The sequence below is a fragment of the Molossus molossus genome, unplaced genomic scaffold, assembly GCF_014108415.1.
Source record: "Molossus molossus isolate mMolMol1 unplaced genomic scaffold, mMolMol1.p scaffold_m16_p_20, whole genome shotgun sequence".
Classification (NCBI taxonomy): Eukaryota; Metazoa; Chordata; class Mammalia; order Chiroptera; family Molossidae; genus Molossus; species Molossus molossus.
This window is the reverse complement of record NW_023425356.1, coordinates 976,248-998,300: the sequence shown is the minus strand read 5'-3', so window position 1 is coordinate 998,300 and position 22,053 is coordinate 976,248. Positions and strand designations below refer to the sequence as shown.

At 44.4% G+C, this 22,053-nt stretch overlaps 1 protein-coding gene across 1 annotated transcript; it reads left to right on the top strand.

Moving 5' to 3' along the window:
* Window positions 1-902: 902 nt before the first annotated feature.
* SLC17A4 (solute carrier family 17 member 4) lies at window positions 903-21,540 on the top strand. The gene is made up of 11 exons (XM_036273187.1): window positions 903-993; window positions 1,829-2,034; window positions 2,568-2,801; window positions 2,883-2,970; window positions 3,364-3,450; window positions 17,538-17,656; window positions 17,761-17,922; window positions 18,621-18,753; window positions 18,830-18,977; window positions 19,979-20,069; window positions 21,406-21,540. Exons 1-11 carry the CDS (start codon window positions 903-905, stop codon window positions 21,538-21,540), a joined length of 1,494 nt encoding a protein of 497 aa, XP_036129080.1.
* Window positions 21,541-22,053: the final 513 nt, after the last annotated feature.

Genomic DNA, 22,053 nt, shown 5'->3' with positions numbered 1-22,053 from the left:
TCAGAGAGTAAAAAGCCCGTTGGCTATTTTCAGCCTCCAAATAATAGCGTAATGAATAGGTCCAATCTGATGACATGCACAAAATTCCAAACTTTATCTAAAAGTACCCACCCCAGTCCCAGCATCACCAAAACTTAGCTTATACCTCTAACTCTGCATTACATCCGTGGGAATATCTCTGACTCTCTTTGGAGCTATGCATTTGAAAAGCTGTTTTCTGTATTTTATTGTGTATATCTAGATATTTAAAACAGATAGTGTTTCAGGTAATTAATTAATTTATTTTTTATCCTCACCCAAGGACATTTTTGCATTTATTCTCAGATAGAGCAGGAGAGAGAGAGTGGGGAAGAGAGAGAAACATCGGTGTGAGAGAGACCTATTGACCGGTTGCCACCCCTATGATCCCAACAGGGCCGGAGACAAACCACAACCAAGGTACATGCCCGTAGCAGGAACCAAACTCAGGACTCTCTGGTCCGCAGGCCAACGCTCTAACCACTGAGCCAAACCGGCCAGGGCTATTTCAGGTATTTTAAAGATTGTTATGTTTTAACGTCTAGTTCATACTGACATCAGTTGAGAGACAAGGAAACCAAATGGGAAGAATATCCCAATCCCTCAAGCCATCCAGGCCATATCCCTCATTTTGGAGAAGCAGAAACTAAGACCCAGGGTGCAGCTTTCCCAAGGCCACACCTTGGCTAGAAATAGAGTCTGGACAGTACACCAGGTCTCCCAAACCCTGACCTGGCACTTTCTCCACCAAGCATTTCCTGCAAATTCTTAGAAGAAATGGGGCAGTGTCGTGTATGATACAGGATTCTTCTCTTTCTCTGTATTTGCTTGTGCATTCTTTATTTCAGCAAGTGAATGTCAGAGCCTGGTCGAGGAGGGCCAGGATGTCCACTAGAGCAGAAGCCAAGGCCGCAGCGGGAGATCCTTCCCCTGATGGTGGCGTAAACTCGGCTCCCATGCTAACCTCCAGCAAAGGTGAGATCGTTTACTGGTTGTGGGTAAAACTGAGACTGGTCACCTCAACCCCCTTCTGGTAGATACAGCACCGACTTGCTCCCATCAAGTGCCAAGAATTCTATATAGCAATACATATTTTGTACTGATAATGATTTCATTCTTGCAATAAACCTTGAAGGTTTATAAAGCAGGTATTCAGACATTACTTATAGTCAGAGCCAAAAGTCCAGAGCAGACACTAAGTAGAGAATATGGAATCCAATCTCGGCTTCTTTGACTGGACCTCGGCAGCTTGCGCTGCTCCTGTTAGAACCAGACCTGCCTCGAGGGCTCAGCAGCCCCGTTGCACCAGATGGCAGAAGTCCCTTCCCCCTCCTTTCCTCTGTAGAATAACTTCCTGCTTTTCTAGAAAATGTCATAAGGAAAACTGTTGAACACATTTATTACTCTAAACTCTTAATGACTTTTAACTATGTTATTCATTCATTTTCTTAAGGATACAGGCTTTTCATAAGATTATGCATTTAAAAACTAAAACCCTAATCAAGATGGAATATTTTGTCATAGTCAACATTTTGGGCTGTATGTCTGCTGGAAAGTGAGCATGTTTTAAGGAAAAGAGGATTCTCCTAATCTTAGCCATCAAAGAAGAGTCAGGATGCATACATCTAGTTCTCCCTCTCCAACGAACTGTGGACCACTTGACTGGGGGACAGGTGTCTGCCAGCCACAGCCGCATCTGCTCTTGCAGTGCGTCCGCCACAATTGGCTCCCTCTTCCCTATGGAGGAGAAGCATGGGGTCGGGGAGAAAAGCACCCTGATTATAAGACCTTCTGTGCCTTCTCATCTCAGGCTTTTGTTCAGTCCGACATGGGCTGGCCCTCATGGTGCATCTCTGTAATTTTGCAATTTCCACCCAACAAATGAACTTGAGCATTGCCATCCCAGCCATGGCGAATGGCACAGCCCTGCCTGGTCCACACAACACCTCTGCAGAAGAACCTCCCCCTGGTGACCTGGAGAATGGGAATGAAACGCTAATGACATCTAAGGCAGTGGTAAGTTCATTGAGAGTCTGGACCCTTTCTGCAACTTAAATGGTTTGATCTATAGGGTTCTTTATTGAGCATCTACTATGTTCAAGGAACTGCATGTCACAAGAACCTAAGGTGTAGCTAAAGAGATTATATCATTACTTAGGGTCTATATGTGTGACCAAGAACTAAGTTTGAATTAAGGAAACAGTACCATTTCCTAGACAGAAATTCTTTACCACAAGATAACAGACTTATGTCTACTTTCTCTTTCTTCTTTCATGTATTTTCTATTACATTGCCTAGGAGACCCCTTTACGGGATCTCTTATATTTCCTTGTTCAGTTCATTGTGTAGCTGTGGAAACTGTGTAAGGGGACAGAGTATTTGGGCATATATATTGAGGTTTTCTCAATGAAGCTGGTAGATTGGAGTAACTGGAGAGAGGATCAGAGAACAGAGAGCTGTCAATTATGTTTTGGCCTCTCGGGTCATCACCATAAAAATGGTCAACTTTCCAACCAAAGATAAAAAGCAAGATTCTCTCTGGCATCCAGGCGCCTGTGTATGATTGGAGTCCTGAAATCCAGGGCATCCTCCTCAGCTCCCTCAACTACGGCTCCTTCTTGGCGTCAATCCCGAGTGGCTATGTGGCTGGAATAGTCAGAACCAGGCACTTGGTCGGCACGGCCTTGTTTGTGTTCTCCATCCTGAGCCTCCTCACCCCACTGGCAGCTGAGGCCGGAGTTGCCCTGCTCATCCTCCTGCGGCTCGTCCAAGGCATAGCCCAGGTACCGACTGGCTTTCTTGGTGGAGTGGAATCAGGATTCTAAAATGTCTCAGATAGTCAAGAGTGGAACTTTATTTTCCAGGTTATGATACAAACAAGTCAGTATTTAATTTGGGTGAAATGGGCCCCCCCACTGGAGAGGAATCAACTCATCACCCTTTCTGTCTCAGGTAATCGATGCCCTTGTCACCTGTGTGTGCTTTGCAAAGGGCCTTGTGACAGAAGTGAGACCTGACACCCACCTCCTCCGTTCTTGCCCGAAAGCACGGCCCTGCATGTCTTTCTTGATTATAGCTGCACACTCCCTGTGTGGAAATCCTTGTAACTGCTCTGCACCTGTAAATGTATCTTAAAACTCATTGTTTTCATTTTGCTCGTAAGGTGCATTGAGACACAAATAGAATAATACCTTCCCAAGGTCACACCGCAACTGAGTGGAGAAGCAGGATTCGGACCTCATAGCTTCCCTAACTGTACATCTCAGCCTTGTGACGAGGTCAGTCTGTGGGAGGCACAGAGGCCCGAGCCTGACTCATCCAGAGTATCCTCACGTTTGCGTTTAGGGTTGATGCTGGGCTACTTAACTGTCCTCCTTGCCGGTGGCTTCCTTTCCGAGACCCTAGGATGGCCTTATGTCTTCTATGTCTTTGGTGAGTTTATGCTTTTTTCAAATCTCAGAATTTTATTATGTGATAGCGAGTGCTGAGCATGGTTTCTATGGTCCAGTTACCATGATGGACCGAATCCCAACAGATGTAGATATTTATATCACTACAGTTGGTCATGCTCAGAGCTCATCATATTGTGAATTTTGCAAAATGACGCTGGAGGCTCGGCCAGAACAGCCTGATGACGTACAGGCACGATAACATCCCGTTTTCACACAGAGCCCCCAAGTGTGCCAGAGGAATTTCTTTCATAAGATGCTGAAAATATTATCTCGGTGTGGTTATATTTTTAGATATGCTTATTTATTTAATACATTCTTTTACATTTCTCTTATGATTACTATAACCAGAAAACTGGGGTGGGACCTAGTCATGGGTAAAATGCTGACTGGTGTTGAGAGCAGAGGGCAGACCACAAGACGCTCAGGAATGGACATGATACACAGACAGGGTCTGCAGGAAGTTTCTGAAGGCGTGGCGTAACCCAGAGGCACTGTCTGACCGATGTCTTCCTAAACTGCCTGGCTGGGATCTGCCCAGCTGGTTTCGATGAATGTTTGTGTGTGGTTGATTCTGAAACATTATCAGAAATCCCATCAGCAAACTGCCTGGGGACCAGTGCGTCCAACTGGCATTTTCACTGGAGGACAGTACTCTTAGGTCAAGGGTTCCCATAACATGAGGTCAGTATATTCACTAGTAAAAAAAATGTACTGTATACTATAGCACAGCGACCTCCAGTGGCTCTGCTTGGGAACTGCTACAGGGCAGGTCACAAAGATTATTTCGGTTGAGTGAGGCTGACCGTGCATGCTTTGAGAAAGAGCAAGGTTCGTACAAACTGCAAACTCACTAGATATTGCTGATCAGCCCTGACATCCTCCATCCCGTGTGCGACAGTGTGAATTTTCACACCAATCCTTTGCCACTTGATTCTAAGTCCTTCAATGGCAAAATTGTGTCTTTGTATTCTGACATTCTTAAAACCCAACGAAACGCCTGGCAGAGGGCGGCGGTTCTGTATCTGGGAAGGAGCATGTAGCTAGCAAGTGAAGAAGACTCAGGACTCTCCAATACTGAAAGGAAATTTAAAGAGGAATCCTATTTCCACCCCAATAAGGTCTAGTTGTTCTACAGTGTGATAATGTGTCTATTAGAGGAACTCTCCTTGCTGAGGATCCATTTCATTTCATACCTTCTAATCACTTCTGTCCTGCGGCCAACTCTCCGGGGCTGGAGAAGATATGGACAGCTGAAACGATGAAGGATCTTTTAACAAAAGTTTTTATTAAGACGGCGGCGGGCAGGACCGGAGAGGGGTGAGTGTGTGAGAGAGTGAGCAAGTGTGTGAGAGCGTGTGAGTGGGCGTGAAGGTGGACGACCAAACCCGAGCAGTGCAGAGCCGCAGAGCAGAAGGTCCCTGTGCTGTGGACGGAGCAGCCGGCTATGCGGTGAGCGGCCCTTCAGGGCTCTTCTCCCTGCACTGCGGGGAGGTCCCAGCATTTTGGAAGATCCCGGGACTTCCCTGGGAAGAGGCAGTGGGAGCAGCTAGGGCCCAGCAACCTGAGCCCACCAGCACACCTGGCACCATCGGACCAGTGGACACTCGGCGTCAACACAGACCAGTGCACAGCAGTGGAGCTCCCAAGGTGCCGGTCGTGGAAGCCGGGACAGCCCGGAGCCCAGCACCATCCCCCATAGTAGCAGCCCAATCAGAGTCGAGATATACCCCCAGCAACAGAGGCTGGGGAGCAGACATCCATCCCCAGGCAACAGAAGCACAGACCAGCAGCTGAGGTCCATCCCCAAAATCTATAGCAAAAGCTGAGCAGGAATTGAGCCCCATGGGGCAGCAGCACTCCCCAGCCGACAGTGGTAGGACCTGGGGCTCCACAGAGGTGTGGGCGGTTCGGCAGCTCACAAGAGCAGTGGGAAGCCGCAGCCCCAGAGGGACTGGAGTGATCCAGCTGCCCGCCCATGGGACCTGTGGGTGCGGGGGCACCAGAGAGGCCTGTGGACCCAGCTGTGCACAAGATAGGCTTACAGGATGTGAAAATGAAGGTAGAGAGAATGGAAGCTACACAGATGATCTCCCAGGACCAAATGGGAATTACAACTAAAATAAAGACAAATCTTTGGAAAAAAGCAACAGAAATGCGCAGGGCAGGACCATATAACCAGGGACACTGGTAGGATCTGCAAGGGTGTGAGAGGCTGGTGGGCGGGGAGCCCGTGGAGAGCAGCAGTCTTAGCTATGAGCAGCGCCCTTGGGGGAATAAAGAACAAACCAGCTCCACAGCACAGAGAGCCAGGACAGAGTGCTAAAATAGCCAAAGCCACTCACCTGGGAAATACGGCAGAGGGAAGATAGACTGGGCTGGAACTCTGTGGGGACAACCAGGATTTGGAGGGCACTCAGAGTTTTTGCTGAGTTGTGGCCACAAAGGATGGTGGCCAGTGTGCTCCTTCCCTGAGCTGTGGGGAAAAGCAGCAGCCCCCGACTCAGAGATTCAGCCTTTCCCAGGTGAGGCAAAGAAATGCAAATTGAGGCTCATTAACAACCAGCATCTATCCCACCCTCTGGAAATCCTCTTATGCAGAACACCAGGGCTACATTACAAGGCACTGAATAACTAAGACTACTAGCCTCAAGGAAAAAGCTAAAGGATAAGTGAACCTTTCCTGGGCTTGCAAATCTATCCAGGAAAGTAAGACTTGACTGTGGTGTTTAACGTGGGCACAAGCAGGCCCATCCAAACCCAGCAGAGGGAGCCACAAACAGAAGAACACCAACACCCACAGGAAAATTTGATAGGCTCCAAAACCCACTGAGATAGCCAAAATGGTGAAACAAATAAACAAATCCCAAGTGAAAGAACAAGAGAACTCTATTGTAGATGAGATCAATGAAATGCAGCTAAGCAAATTATCAGAGGTAGAGTTCAGAGCCATGATCTTGAGGAAGCTCAACAGCATGAGTAAGGACATCAGCACCATGAGTAAAGATATAGAAACATTGAAAACCAATCAAGTGGAAATGAGAATGACATAGCAGAAATTAAGAATACATTGGAAGGGCTAACCGGCAAAGCAGAGGAAGCTGAGGACCAGATCAGTGAATTAGAACACAGGGTAGAAAAATCAACAAATCAGAAAACCAAAAGGAAAAAAAAAAAAACAATGAAAAAACAGGAAGACAGCTTAAGAGAACGGTGGGACAACTGGAAACGTAATAACATTTGCATCATAGGCGTCCCGAAAGAGGAAGAAAATGGGCAAGGGTTAGAGAATATATTTGAAGAAATAGTGACAGAAAACTTTCCTAACTTGGTGAAGGAAGAAGGCATTCAAGTTCAAGTAGCACAGAGAGCCCCAAGTAAGAAGAACCCAAACAGGCCCACAACAAGATACATAGTAATTGAAATGCCCAAAATTAAAGACAAAGAGAGAATCATAAAGGGAGCAAGAGATAAGCAACAGGTTACCTACAAAGAAAACCCCATAAGGCTATCAGCTAACTTCTCAACAGAAACACTACAGGCCAGAAGGGAATGGCATGAAGTAATCAAGGTCATGAAAAACGAGGATCTGAATCCAAGATTACTCTATCCAGCAAGGCTGTCATTCAAAATAGAAGGTCAAATAAAGAGCTTCCCACACCAAAAAAAGGCCAAGGGAATATATTAGCACCACATCATCATTGTAAGATATGCTAAAAGGACTGCTGTAATTAGTAGAAGAAATAGGAAGAAAAATAGAACCACACTAAACAAAAATGGCAATAAATAAGTACATATCAATAATCACCTTAAATGTAAATGGTATGAATGCTCTGATAAAAAGACACAGAGTAGCTGACTGGATAAGAAAGCATGACTTACATATTTGTTTTTACAAGAGACCCACCTCACAACAAAACACTTCCATAGGTTAAAAGTGCAGGGATGGAAAAAAATCTTTCAAGCAAACGGAAAGGAAAAAAAAGCTGGGTAGCAATACTCATATCTGATAAAGTAGATTTCATAATGAAGACCATAACTAGCAACAAAGAAGGTCACTACATAATATTGAAATGATCTATCCAACAGTTACATATAGCCTTGGTAAACATATCGGCACCCAATTTAGGAGCACCAAAATATATTTAAAAACTTCTGGAGGACTTCAAAGGAGAAATCAATAGCAATACAATCATAGCAGGGGACTTCAACACCCCGCTGACATCACTGGATAGATCATCTAGACAAAAAATTAACAAGAAAACACAGACTCTAAATGAAGCGCAAGATCAAATGGATTTAATAGATATCTACAGAGAATTACACCCCAAAACCACAGAATTCACATTCTTCTCAAGTGCACATGGGACATTCTCAAAGACAGACCACATGTTAGGACACAAACTCAGTCTCTACAAGTTCAGGAAGACTGAAATCATATCAAGCATCTTCTCAGATCACAATGACATGAAATTAGAAATCAATTGCAACAAGAACATGCAAAGACATTTGAAAACATGGAGGCTAAATAGCATGTTATTTAACAATGAATGGGTTACCATGGAGATCAAGGAAGAAATAAAAACTTACTGGAAACCAATGAAAATGAACACACAACAACACAAAATCTATGGGATGCAGCAAAAGCTGTTCTGAGAGAGGGAAGTTCATAGCACTACAGGCCTACCTCAAGAAGCAAGAAAAATCTCTAATAGACTATCTAACCTCACAACTTAAAGAACTAGAAAGCAAACAAAAAGAAACCCCAGAGCAAGTAGAAGGAAGGAAATAGTAAAGATTAGAACAGCAATAAATGACATGGAGACCAAAAAAACAATTCAAAGAATCAGTGAAACAAAGAGCTGGTTCTTTGAAAAGATAAACAAGATTCATGGACCCTTAGCTAGACTTACCAAGAAACAAAGAGATAGAACCCAAATACACAAAATCAGAAATGAAAGAGGAGAAATAATAACTGACACCACAGAAGTACAAAGGATCGTTAATATATATTATGAACAATTATATGGCAATAAATTTGACAATCTAAGCGAAATGGACAAATTTCTAGACACATAATCTCCCAAAACTGAACCCGGAAGAGATTGAAAACTTGAACAGACCAATAACAACAGAAGAAATTGAAGATGTAATCAAGACTCTCCCAGCAAACAGAAGCCCAGGCCCGGACGGCTTCACAGGGGAATTTTACCAAACATTCAAAGAAGAACTAATACCCATTCTCCTCAAACTATTTGAAAAAATTCAGGAAGAAGGAAGATTTCCAAACTCGTTTTATGAGGCCAGCATAATTCTAATTCCAAAACCAGAAAAAGACACTACAAAGAAAGAAAACTACATGTCTTTGATGAACATAGATGCCAAATCCTGAACAAAATACTAGCAAATTGAATCCAGCAATACATCAAAAAAATTATTCACCTTGACCAAGTGGGATTCATCCCAGGGATGCAAGGCTGGTACAATATTTGCAAGTCAATAAATGTGATACACCACAGAAACAAAATGAAAGATAAAAACCATACGATCATATTAATAGATGCTGAAAAAGCATTCGACAAAATCCAGCACCCATTTCTGATAAAAACACTCAGCAGTGTGAGAATAGAGGGATCATATCTTGACATAATAAAAACCATATATGAAAGACCTACAGCCAACATCATACTCAATGGGCAAAAACTAAAATAATTTCCCTTAAGAACAGGAACAAGACAAGAATGCCCACTTTTGCCACTCTTATTTAACATAGCACTGGAAGTCTTAGCCACAGCAATCAGACAGGAACAAATCATAAAAGGGATTCAAATTGGAAAGGAAGAAGTGAAACTGTCATTATTTGCAGATGACATAATACTATACGTAGAAAACCCCAAAGACTCCATCAAAAATTTACTAGACTTAATAACTGAATTTGGCAAAGTAGCAAGATACAAATTTTTTTTTCTTTTTCTTTATTTTTTATTGATTAATTTTTGTTACAGATGATTCTCCTTTTTCCCACTGATTCCCCCCTCCTCCTCCCCTCCCTGCCCCTTCCCCAGATTGTTGTCCATGTCCACTGTTCATGCATACATGCGTATAAGTTCTGTGGTTCATCCCTCCCCCACCTCCCCACTCCTTAGGGGATTGTCAGTCTGTATCCTGCTTCCGCGTCTCTGGGACTACCCCATTCCTCAAACTGTTATGTTCATTATATTCCACAAATAAGTGAGATCATATGAAATTTGTCTTTCTCTGTTTGGCTTGTTTCACTTAGGATGATACTTTCAAGGTCCCTCCATGTAGTCTCAAAGGATAAGAGATCTTTCTTTCTTACCGCTGCGTAGTACTCCATTGTGTATATGTACCATGGCTTTTTGATCCATTCGTCTACTGATGGGCACTTGGGCTGTTTCCAGATCTTAGCGATTGTAAATAGTGCTGCTATGAACATGGGGGTACATATATTCTTTCTGATTGGTGTCTCAGGCTTCTTAGGGTATATTCCTAGAAGTGGGATCACTGGGTCAAATGGAAGATCAATTTTTAATTTTTTGAGGTGACACCATATTGTTTTCCATAGTGGCTTCACCAGTCTGCATTCCCACCAGCAGTGCACTAGTGTCCCCTTTTCTCCACACCCTCGCCAACACTTGTTGTTTGATGATTTGTTGATGGCGGCCATTCTGACAGGTGTGAGGTGATACCTCATTGTTGTTTTGATTTGCATCTCTCTGATGATTAGTGATGATGAGCATTTCTTCATATGTTTCTTAGCCATTTGTATGTCCTGTTTGGAGAGGTGTCTATTTAGTTCTTCTGCCCATTTTTTAATTGGATTCTTTGTCTTCCTTTTGTGGAGTTGTATGAGCACTCTATATATATTGGAAATTAACCCCTTATCTGATATATCATTGGCAATTATGCTCTCCCATACAGTGGGTAGCCTTTCCGTTTTGATGATTGTATCTTTTGCTGTGCAGAAGCTTTTGAGTTTGATGTAGTTCCATGTGTTCATTTTCTCCTTTGTTTCTATTGCCTTAGGTGATGTGTCAGTAAAAATTCTGCTGCGTATGATGTCTGAGATTTTGTTGCCCACAGTCTCCTCTAGGATTTTTATGGATTCATGAGTTACATTTAAGTCTTTTATCCATTTTGAGTTTATTTTGGTGTAGGGTGTAAGTTGATGGTCTAGTTTCATTTCCTGCAAGTAGCTGTCCAATTTTCCCAGCACCATTTATTAAAGAGGCTGTCCTTACTCCACTGTATGTTTTTGCCACCTTTGTCAAATATTAATTGAGCATATTGCCTTGGGTCCATTTCTGGGTTCTCTATTCTGTTCCTCTGGTCTATATACCTGTTCTTGTGCCAGTACCAGGCTGTTTTGATTATAGTGGCTTTGTAGTATAACCTGAAATCTGGTATTGTGATCCCTCCAACTTTGTTCTTCCTTTTCAAGATTGCTGTGGCTATTCGAGGCCTTTTTTGGTTCCATATGAACTTTTGAAGTAATTGTTCTAATTCTGTGAAGTACGCCGTTGGTATTTTGATGGGGATTGCGTTGAATCTATATATTGCTTTGGTTAATATGGACATTTTAATGATGTTAATTCTCCCAATCCATGAACAGGGTATGTGCTTCCACTTTTTTATATCTTGCTCTATTTCTTTTTTCAAAGACCTGTAGTTTTCTGCGAATAGGTCCTTTATTTCTTTGGTTAAGTTTATTCCTAGGTATCTTAATTTTTTTGCCGCAATGGTAAATGGGATTGTTTGCTTAGTTTCTCCTTCTGTGAGTTCATCATTGGTGTATAAGAATGCCATCGATTTCTTGACATTAATTTTATATCCTGCTACTTTGCCAAATTCATTTATCAAGTCTAGTATACTTTTGGTGGAGTCTTTGGGGTTTTCTATGTACAGTATCATGTCATCTGCAAATAATGACAATTTCACTTCCTCCTTTCCAATTTGGATTCCTTTTATTTTTTTCTTCCTGTCTGATTGCTGTGGCTAAGACTTCCAGTACTATGTTAAATAGGAGTGGCGAAAGTGGGCATCCTTGCCTTGTTCCTGTTCTTAAGGGAAATGCTTTTAGTTTTTGCCCATTGAGTATGATGTTGGCTGTAGGTCTTTCATATATGGCCTTTATTATGTCTAGATATGATCCCTCTATTCCCACCCTGCTGAGCGTCTTTATCAGAAATGGGTGCTGGATTTTGTCGAAGGCTTTTTAGCATCTATTGATATTATCATGTGGTTTTTATTCTTCATTTTATTTATGTGGTGCATCACATTTATGGATTTGCGAATATTGTACCAGCCTTGCATCCCTAGGATGAATCCCACTTGGTCATGGTGGATAACTTTTTTTGGTGTATTGCTAGATTCGATTTGCTAGTATTTTGTTCAGGATTTTGGCATCTATGTTCATCAGGGATATTGGCCTGTAGTTTTCTTTCTTGTAGTGTCTTTTTCTGGTTTTGGAATTAGAATTATGCTGGCCTCATAAAACGAGTTTGGAAGTCTTCCTTCTTCTTGAATTTTTTGAAATAGTTTGAGGAGAATGGGTATTAGTTCTTCTTTGAATGTTCGGTAAAACTCCCCCGTGAAGCCATCCGGGCCTGGGCTTTTGTTTGCTGGGAGAGTCTTGATTACATCTTCAATTTCTTTTGTTGTTATTGGCCTGTTCAAGTTTTCAATCTCTTCCTGATCCAGTTTTGGGAGACTATGTGTTTCTAGAAATTTGTCCATTTCACTTAGATTTTCGAATTTGTTGCTGTATAATTGTTTATAGTAGTTGTTAACTATCTTTTGTATTTCTGTGGTGTCAGTTGTTATCTCTCCTCTTTCATTTCTGATTTTATGTATTTGGGTTCTCTCTCTTTGTTTCTTGGTGAGTCTAACTAAGGGTCCATCAATCTTGTTTATCTTTTCGAAAAACCAGCTCTTTGTTTTATTGATCCTCTGAATTGTTTTTTTGGTCTCTATGTCGTTTATTTCTGCTCTGATCCTTACTATTTCCTTCCTTCTACTTGCTCTGGGGTTTTCTTTTTGTTTGCTCTCTAGTTCTTTAAGTTGTGAGGTTAGGTAGTCTATTCAAGATTTTTCTTCTTTTTTGAGGTAGGCCTGTAATGCTATGAACTTCCCTCTCAGAACTGCTTTCGCTGCATCCCATAGATTTTGTGTTGTTGTGTGTTCATTTTTGTTGGTTTCCAGGAAGTTTTTGATTTCTTCCTGGATCTCTTCGGTGTCCCATTCATTGTTTAATAACATTCTTTTTAGCTTCCATGTGTTCAAATGTCTTTTTATGTTCTTCTGGCAATTGATTTCTGGTTTCATACCATTGTGGTCTGAGAAGATGCTTGATATAATTTCAATCTTCTTGAACTTGTAGAGACTTAGTTTGTGCCCTAACATGTGGTCTATCTTTGAGAATGTTCCATGTGCACTTGAGAAGAATGTGAATTCTGTAGTTTTGGGGTGTAGTTCTCTGTAGATATCTATTAAATCCATTTGGTCTTGTGCTTCATTTAGAATCTCTGTTTCCTTGCTAATTTTTTGTCTAGATGATCTATCCATTGATGTGAGTGGGGTGTTGAAGTCCCCTGCTATGATTGTATTGCTATCGATTTCTCCTTTGAAGTCCTCCAATAGTTTTTTAATATATTTTGGTGCTCCTATATTGGGTGCATATACGTTTATCAAGGTTATATCTTCCTGTTGGATTGATCCTTTCAATATTACGTAGTGGCCTTCTTTGTCTCTTCTTTGTCTTCAATCTGAAGTCTATTTTATCAGATATAAGTATTGCTACCCCAGCTTTTTTTTCCTTTCTGTTTGCTTGAAAGATTTTTTTCCATCCCTTCACTTTCAATCTATGTGAGTCTTTTGTTGTGAGGTGGGTCTCTTGTAAACAACATATAGATGAGTCATGCTTTCTTATCCAATCAGCTACTCTGTGTCTTTTTATGGGAGCATTCAGTCCATTTACATTTAAGATGATTATTGATATGTACTTATTTATTGCCATTTTTGTTTAGTGTGGCTCTATTTTCCTTCCCATGTCTCCTGGTAATTACAGCAGTCCTTTTAACATTTCTTGCAGTGCTGGTTTGGTGCTAATGTATTCCCTTAGCCTTTTTTTTGTCTGAAAAGCTCTTTATTTGACTTTCTATTTTGAATGATAGCCTTGCTGGGTAGAGTAGTCTTGGATTCAGATCCTTGTTTTTCATGACCTTGCTTACTTCATGCCATTCCCTTCTAGCCTGTAGTGTTTCTTGTGAAAAGTCAGCTGAGAGCCTTATGGGGTTTCCTTTGTAGGTAACCTGTTGCTTATCTCTTGCTGCTTTTAGGATTCTCTCTTTGTCTTTAATTTTTGGCAGTTTGATTACTATGTGTCTTGGTGTGGGCCTGTTTGGGTTCTTCTTACTTGGGGCTCTCTGAGCTTCTTGAACTTGAATGCCTTCTTCCTTCACCAAATTAGGGAAGTTTTCTGTCACTATTTCTTTGAATATATTCTCTAGCCCTCGCTTACTTTCTTCTTCTTCAGGGACTCCTATGATGCGAATATTATTCCGTTTCCAGTTGTCCCACAGTTCTCTTAAGCTCTCTTCCTGTTTTTTAATCGTTTTTTCCTTTTGGTTTTCTGATTGGTTGATTTCTTCTAGCCTGTCTTCTAATTCACTGATCTGGTCCTCAGCTTCCCCTACTGTGTGTTTTTCATTTCTGATATGTCATTCTTCATTTCTTCCTGTTGGTTTTTCATTTCCAGCTGGTTTATTTTCAACATTTCTATGTCTTTACTCATATTGCTCATGTCCTTACACATGCTGTTGAGCTTCCGCAACATCATGGCTCTAAATTCTAGTTCTGTTAACTTGCTTAACTGCACCTCATTTATTTCATCTTCTGTAGAGGTCTCTTTTTGTTTCATTTGGCTTTTGTTTCTGTTTCTCCCCATTTTGGCTATCACAGTGGGCTTTGGAGTCTGCCAAGTTTTCCCAGTGGGTGTTCGTTTTCTGCTGTTTGTGGCTCCCTCTCCTGGGTTTGGATGCGCCAGGGAGGACCCACTTTAAACACCACCATCAAATCTTAGCTTTTCTGGTTAGTGTTGCTAGCCCAGGGAATGGTAGTTATCCTCTAGCTTTTTTTTTTTTGCCTGGAGGCTATTAGTAGAGGTCACCTGCAGACCCTTGGTTTCTGAGTTGCCTGGAAAACTCCCTCAGGTGCTCAGTGTATGAGGATTTCCTGAGAGTGAGGCAGGTGTTCCTTGTTAATGGGCCTCAATTAGCATTTCAATGGCCACCAGGTGGGGTTGAATCTCTGAGGGAGGGGCCACCTCCTCTCCCCAGGGCCCTGAGAAAAAGTAAAATGACCACAGTCCTGCATGGCTGCTCTCAGCGAAAGCTCTTAGCACCCTCCAAAACCTGAGTGTCCCCACACAGTTCCAGTCCAGTCTGCCTTCCCTCCGCTGGAGCCCAAGGTGAGTGGCTGCTGCCAATTTAGCCTCTGTCCGGACTCTGCGTCCTGGAGCCACCTGGGACTTTTAACCCGAGGGTGCTGCTTCTAGTCAAGGGCGGCTGCGGCTGTGGCACCAGCTGAGGGGGTTGCACTCGGCAGAAGCCCCAGGACTGAGCCGCGGTAGCGGGACACTGCAGAGGTGGCAGTAGCGTCTAGCACAGTCCCCTGGTCCACGCGAGTCCGTGCGGAGCCCGCCGAGGGCTTAGCACGCAGTTCGAGGGACTCAGCCTTGGTAGCAGAATCCCGCCGAGTCCCCTGGTCTCCGGGAGTCTGTGCGGCTCCAGCCGAGAGCTTAGCCGGCTACAGAGTTCCCCAGGCCCATGCAGGGTGGCAAGGGAGACAGTAGGAGTAACTTCCCGCCGTACTGGCACAAGAACAGGCATATAGATCAATGGAACAGAATAGAGAACCCAGAAATGGACCGAAGGCAATATGCTCAATTAATATTTGACAAAGGGGGCAAGAGCATACAGTGTTGGGAATAAATGGTGTTGGGAAAATTGGACAGCTACATGCAAAAAAATGAAACTAGACCTCAACTTACACCATACACAAGAATAAACTCAAAATGGATAAAAGACTTAAATGTGACTCATGAATCACATGAAGAAACTGTAGGCAACAAAATCTCAGACATCATACGCAGCAGAATTTTCACTGATACATCACCTAAGGCAACAGAAACAAAGGAGAAAATGAACACATGGGACTACATCAAACTAAAAAGCTCTGCACAGCAAAATAAACAACCACCACAATGGAAAGGCTACCCACTCAATTGGGAGAACATAATTGCCATAGATACATCAGATAAGGGGTTAATTTCCAATATATATATATAGAGTGCTCATACAGCTCAACAAAAGGAAGACAAAGAACCCAATTAAAAATGAGCAGCCCTGGATGATTTGGCTCAGCGGTTAGAGCGTTGGCCTGTGGTCTGGAGAGACCTGGGTTTGTGTTCCCACTAAGGGCGCGTACCTCGGTTGCCGTTCGTTCCCCACCCTGGTTGGTCGTGTGGGTGGCAGCCACTCAATGTGTCCCTTTCACATCGATGTTTCTCTCTCTCTCTTACTCTCTCTCCCTCCCACTCTATCTGAACAAAAAATGGAAAAATGTCCTCGGGTGAGGATTAAAAAAAAAAAAAAATGGGCAGAGGACTAAATAGACACCTCTCCACATAGGACATACAAATGGCTAAGAGACATATGAAGAAATGCGCAACATCACTAATCATCAGAGAGATGAAAATTAAAACAACAATGAGGTATCACCTCACACCTGTCAGAATGGCCGCCATCAACAAATCATCAAACAACAAGTGTTGGCGAGGGTGTGGAGAAAAGGGGACTCTAGTGCACTGCTGGTGGGAATGCAGACTGGTGCAGCTGCTATGGAAAACAATATGGTGTTACCTCAAAAAGTTAAAAATTGATCTTCCATTTGACCCAGTGATCCCTCTTCCAGGAATATACCCTAAGAAGCCTGAGACACCAATCAGAAAGAATATATGTACCCCCATGTTCATAGCAGCACTATTTACAATAGCTAACATCTGGAAACAGCCCAAATGTCCATCATGGACAAATGGATAAAAAAGCGGTGGTACATATACACAGTGGAGTACTATGCAGCCGTAAGAAAGAAAGATCTCTTATCCTTTGAGATGACATGGAGGGACCCGGAAAGTATTATCTTAAGCGAAACAAGCCAAGCAGAGAAAGATAAGTATCATATGATCTCACTTATTTGTGGAATATAATGAACATAACAGTCTGAGGAACGGGGTAGTCCCAGAGATGTAGAAGTGGGGTACAGACTGACACTCCCCAGAAGGGGGGTGGAGACAAACCATAGAACTTATACGCATGTGTGCATGAACAATGGACATGGACAACAAAGCTGGGGACGGGACAGGGCAGGGAGGGAGACGAGGGGGTATCAGTGGGGGAAAAAAGAGAAACATCTGTAACAAAAATAAATAAATAATTAAAAATAAATAAAAACTGTAAACACTGGAACAAAATTTTTTATTGACTTTAGAGAGGGAGGAAGGGAGAGGGAGAGAGAGAGAAATTATTGGTGTGAGAGAGAAACAAAGAATATCCACCAGCTGCCTCCTGCATGCCTTCCACTGGGAATTGAGCCCGAAACCCAGGCATGTCTGGGAATTGAATCTTCAACCTCTCAGTAAACGGGATGATGCTCAACCAATGGAGCCACACCGGCCAGGGCATGATACAAGAATCTCTGCAGAAGCCTGCTAGCAGGAATGCTGACTGGTACTTCAACCATGAGGGCATTTTCAAACACACAGGACAAACACACCAGGCTCTGAACTGCCCTTGCCATTGGCAAAAGCAAGTGAGATGGCCAAGTCCAAAGTGAAGGAGTGGGGATGTACTGTCCACCTATGGTCGAGCCACACAAGGGCACAGACCCAGGGAGGAGTATGGGCAGTCATTCTGTCATCCGCTGAGACCATCCCAGGGCAGAATGTGATGGGAAGGACTCGGGTCTGGTGCTAACTGGGCCCTCTTCCAGGTGGGATTGGCTGTGCCTGTTCTTGTCTCTGGTTCCCTCTCGTGTACGATGACCCTGAGGACCATCCCTTTATCAGCACTGGTGAGAAGGACTACATCGTGGGTTCACTGGCTCAGCAGGTGCCTTGGCAACTTCTCTGCCCCTTTCCTGTGCCTGTGTAGGCGTCTCAGAGGTATGGTGTCTTCTGTTGGAGGGGACATTGGCACCTGTTTTCTTTTAGGAGGACTGTGCCCCAGACAGGTCTCTTCCCATCAAAGCCATGGTCAAGTCCCTGCCTCTCTGGAGCATTTTACTGTCTCAGTTCAGTGAAAACTGGTATTTCTATGTCATGATGGCGTACTTGCCCACGTACCTCAACTCCGTACTTCAAGTGGACCTCAAAGGTGTAAGTACAGAGAGGGCTCATTTGTTCCTGTATTTAAATGCTTCATTGTATAACCCTCTGTCTCTGCTGTGTCACCAAATCAGGGGATTGAGCCCAAGACCTTCAGGTAGGAAATGCAACTCAAATTCTGAACCATCTCCGTGTGGCCTCCTGCTTTGGGGGGTGGGGGGCAGAATCGTATGGTTCTAGATCCGCTTGACATTCAAAGGGTGCCATGTTTTTGAAGGGACCTATGAAAAAATTCTGCGTTGAACCTGACTGACATTTGCAAGCAGGACTCTAAACATTTGCAGCAGGAAGAATAAAGCATTAACCAAATCATTCCGCCCTGGTGGGGTGGCAACAGAAGCACAAACACCATACACTAAACCACACGTGTCAATGGGACATCACACACCCTGACCAGAATCAAACCTGCCATCTTTTTTGTGGGGGATGATGCTCTAGCCAATGGAGCCACCTGTCCAAAGCTGGATTTTGTTTTTTTTTAAACATCGATTTCCTGGTGATTTTTATATATGGAGAGAGCATTCATCCCCTTTCCCCCAAAACTGAACTATGTGCATATTTCTCAGAAATTCCACCGGCTCGTTCCAGTGGTGTGGGGTTGGTATGAAAGGTGATGTGTAGACAGGACACTGGGGACTGACCTGTGTCGTGCTGGGGCGGGGTGCGTCTCACCCCATTGTGGTCCTCAGAGTGGCTTCCTGTCGGCCCTTCTGCTCGCTGTGGCCTTCGTCAGCGTCATCCTGGGTGGACTGCTGGCGGATCTTCTCCTCTCCAGGAAGGTGCTCACACTCATCGTCATCAGGAGGCTCTTCACCGCCACAGGTGAGGGCCCAGGTGGATGGGGCTGGGTGTGGACAGCTGGGGCAGCTTTCTGGTCTCCTGTGTCCTCCTGCCCCAGGGGTTCTCTTCCCAAGTGTGCTCTCCGTGCTCCTGCCCTGGGTCAGCTTCAGCCTCGGCATCACCATGGCCTTCTTGGTACTGAGTTTCGCCACCAGCAGCCTCTGCCAAGCAGGATCCCTTGTCAACTTCATGGACATTGCTCCTAGGTAAGGACCCCTTTGCCTCATTGTTACCCACAGGAGCTCAGTTCGGGTCCATTGGCCCTAAGCCTGCTGTGACCATGTGTCAACATATGAATAGGTCACAGGAAGTGTCAGCACTAACCCTACATCCAAATGTATCCGAAAGGGCTCCAAAGTGAGTCAACCATTTTTCTCTGCTGGGGAAGGCAGGACTCACCCAGGTTCAGGTGACAGGGCATGCACCTTTAGGGCTTAATAAAGCTACAGGACACAGGTAGCACGAGGAACATCACCTCTGGCACAGGAGAGCATCAGAAATGACTGAGACTCCACATGCAGCCCCCAGTGTCCTTTTCTCAACGGGACACACTCCATCTTCAGATAATGGTCCGCCAAGACATGTGGGAGACACCTTGTCTCCGGGAAGCCCATGTCTTATCCAATGAGGGGTCTCGTATCCCCCAAAACAAGGCTGCCAGGTCAGACTTCATAGCAGAAGCCAAGAGAACATACAGTCATCCCTCGTTTATCGCGGGTAATCCGTTCCAGACTCCAGCGGCTGCACCTGGTGTTGAAGGATCCCTTGGGTGCTCGAATACATAGGCCTACAGTCCACACGTACAGTAATTTTAATTTTAATTGTAATACAAGGGTGTATAATTGACTCAGACAATTGAGCGCACGCTGCATCACTTTCACTGTCTCGATCATCAACTTTTTAATGAATATATTTTAAAAAACCACGATAAAATGAAGCCGCCAAAGTCGAAGCGCGAAGTGGTGAGGGACGACTGTATAAAATAGATCAAACCATCCATCTATATATTTTGTATAAATATTGACAAGTTGGTACAGGTCACCCCTTGGGTATTGCAGACCCTGGCACAGGATGATGACAATCTCTGGTCAGTATGTTTGGCTCGGGTGACGAAGGGTCGGCACAACTCCAGGCCGCTCCGGGGATAAGCACAGGATGGCAGCAGACCAGCTGGGATTAACCTTTGCCTGTGGGCTCTCTCTCTCAGGTACACTAGCTTTCTCAGGGGGCTATCACTGGTCTTTGCTCAACTGTCAGGAGTCATCGCTCCCACAGTTTCCGGATTTTTCATCAGTCAGGTGAGGTCAAACATTGTGATGACACCATTTGGGAGGTGAAGCGCCCGCAGAAGCCAGATGAGGGGTGTTGTGTCCCTTCCTCAGTGTGGCTCGGCCTGAAGCTCAGAGTCCTCTGCACCCACGTTCGGAGTATGGAGCGAGGCAGCGTGCTTGTGAGTTGGTGCTTTGTGAGTTCTTAGAAGAGTTTCTCATGCTTTGTCACGCACACCTTTCTTCACATCAAGTCTACACCCTTAGACTCTTAGGAAATGAACTAGTCTGTTTTGACAACTTTGAAGGCATCTCATGCTCGTCATCGAATCCCATAGCAACATTATGGCATTTCCTGTGAAGCAGAGGACGGCCCACCGGTGCAGTTTGCATGGGAGTGGGTTTCCTGCGGTGTGGGACTTTCCATCCTAAAGCCTTGAAAGCTCCCAGCAGTCTGGAAAGTGTTGGTCACCCCATGCAGGAACCCAACATTTCACAGAATGAAAGAGTGAGCGAGAGGCTGAGTGGGCAGGGAAGCAGCAGTCAGCACCTGCTGTGCCTGCTCGTGGTGCCACCAAACATCCTCTGCCCTGAACCCTCCACATGGTGCGTTGGCATCTGAACAGCCTCCATCCTGGGGGATGCCTTCAAAGTTGTCAAAACAGACTAGTTCATTTCCTAAGAGTCTAAGGGTGTAGACTTGATGTGAAGAAAGGTGTGCGTGACAATCACAAGAATACCATTCTTTACGTTTGCTGTGGGTTTCCACCAGGAAGTCAGGACATCACATCCTTTGTCATTTGATGCTTTGGTTCCCTTTCAGCCACTGACTCACACATGTCAGGAAATGGTTGTTTAAAATGGAGATGGTCAGTGACCATGTCTGCCTTGCCATTCGTCCTCCCTCCCTTCCTTCCTTCCACAAATATGGGTCCATCCTGAGCACGCACCGTGCACTACGTTAAGAAACCAATAGAAAAGGAAAGAAATACGCAACATACAGCACAGTTAGTGGTGAACTGTTAACAGAAGAGTAAAGCAAGAGAAGGGAACAGGGCAGTGAGAAGGTGGGATTTCCATTTTAAATAGGGTGGTCAAGGAAGAACTCATTAGAAAAACGATATTTAAACAAAGACAGGAAGCAAGCAAGGTAGAGAGAGACAAATGGTGGTGGGGGAGGACAACCCTCAGAGGGACAGGCCGGTGCCCGGGAATGTACCTGCAATTCCAGGGACAACCAGGACTCCCACGCAGTCTGCAGCAGAGCTGGGGTGGCGGCAGCAGAACCCAGTGCCACAGCCTTCTGAACCGGGAGGGAGGGACAAGAATGGGTGGCTGCTAATAACCTGCAGTTTCCTGTCTCCAGGACTCAGAGTTTGGTTGGAGAAACATCTTCTTGCTTTCAGCAGCTGTTGACATATCAGGCCTGGTCTTCTACCTTGTCTTCAGCCAAGCAGAGGTGCAAGACTGGGCTAAAGAGCAGACCCTCACCCGCATGTGAGCTGACGATGTGCCTAGGTCCAACGCTTCAGGGCTTGTTTCTGCCCCCCGGGACATTCCCCTTGTATCTGTCCCCCCCCGCCCCCGACATCCCCTTTTGTGCTTTCATTGAACTGACTTCGTTTCTAGCATCTTAGGGGCCTTGGCTATGTAATCCTGAAGGTTCTGCCTGGAGATTTTATTGGGGGATGGGGTGGGAGAAGGAGACTAGTTATTTAAGTGTGAGCTCCTGAAAGCGTAGATGTGTCCGAATTTCTGTGTGTTCTGTACTCTTTCCACTGCTACTGTGACAATGATGCAAATTTGGTCTGCGCCCCCCCCCCACCCCCCCACCCCCAGTTTCTGGCACAGAAATTCTAAAACCTTTGTATCTACTGAGTGGTGGGATAAGAGTATCTTTAGTGATAATATTGGGTCTTAGTCCCCTGCCCCTGTCCTGAAAGCTGTGGAGACCCTTGGAATTTCTGGAACAACGAGTGTCTGTCTGGTGCACAGGTGAGAGGACTGGCAGGGC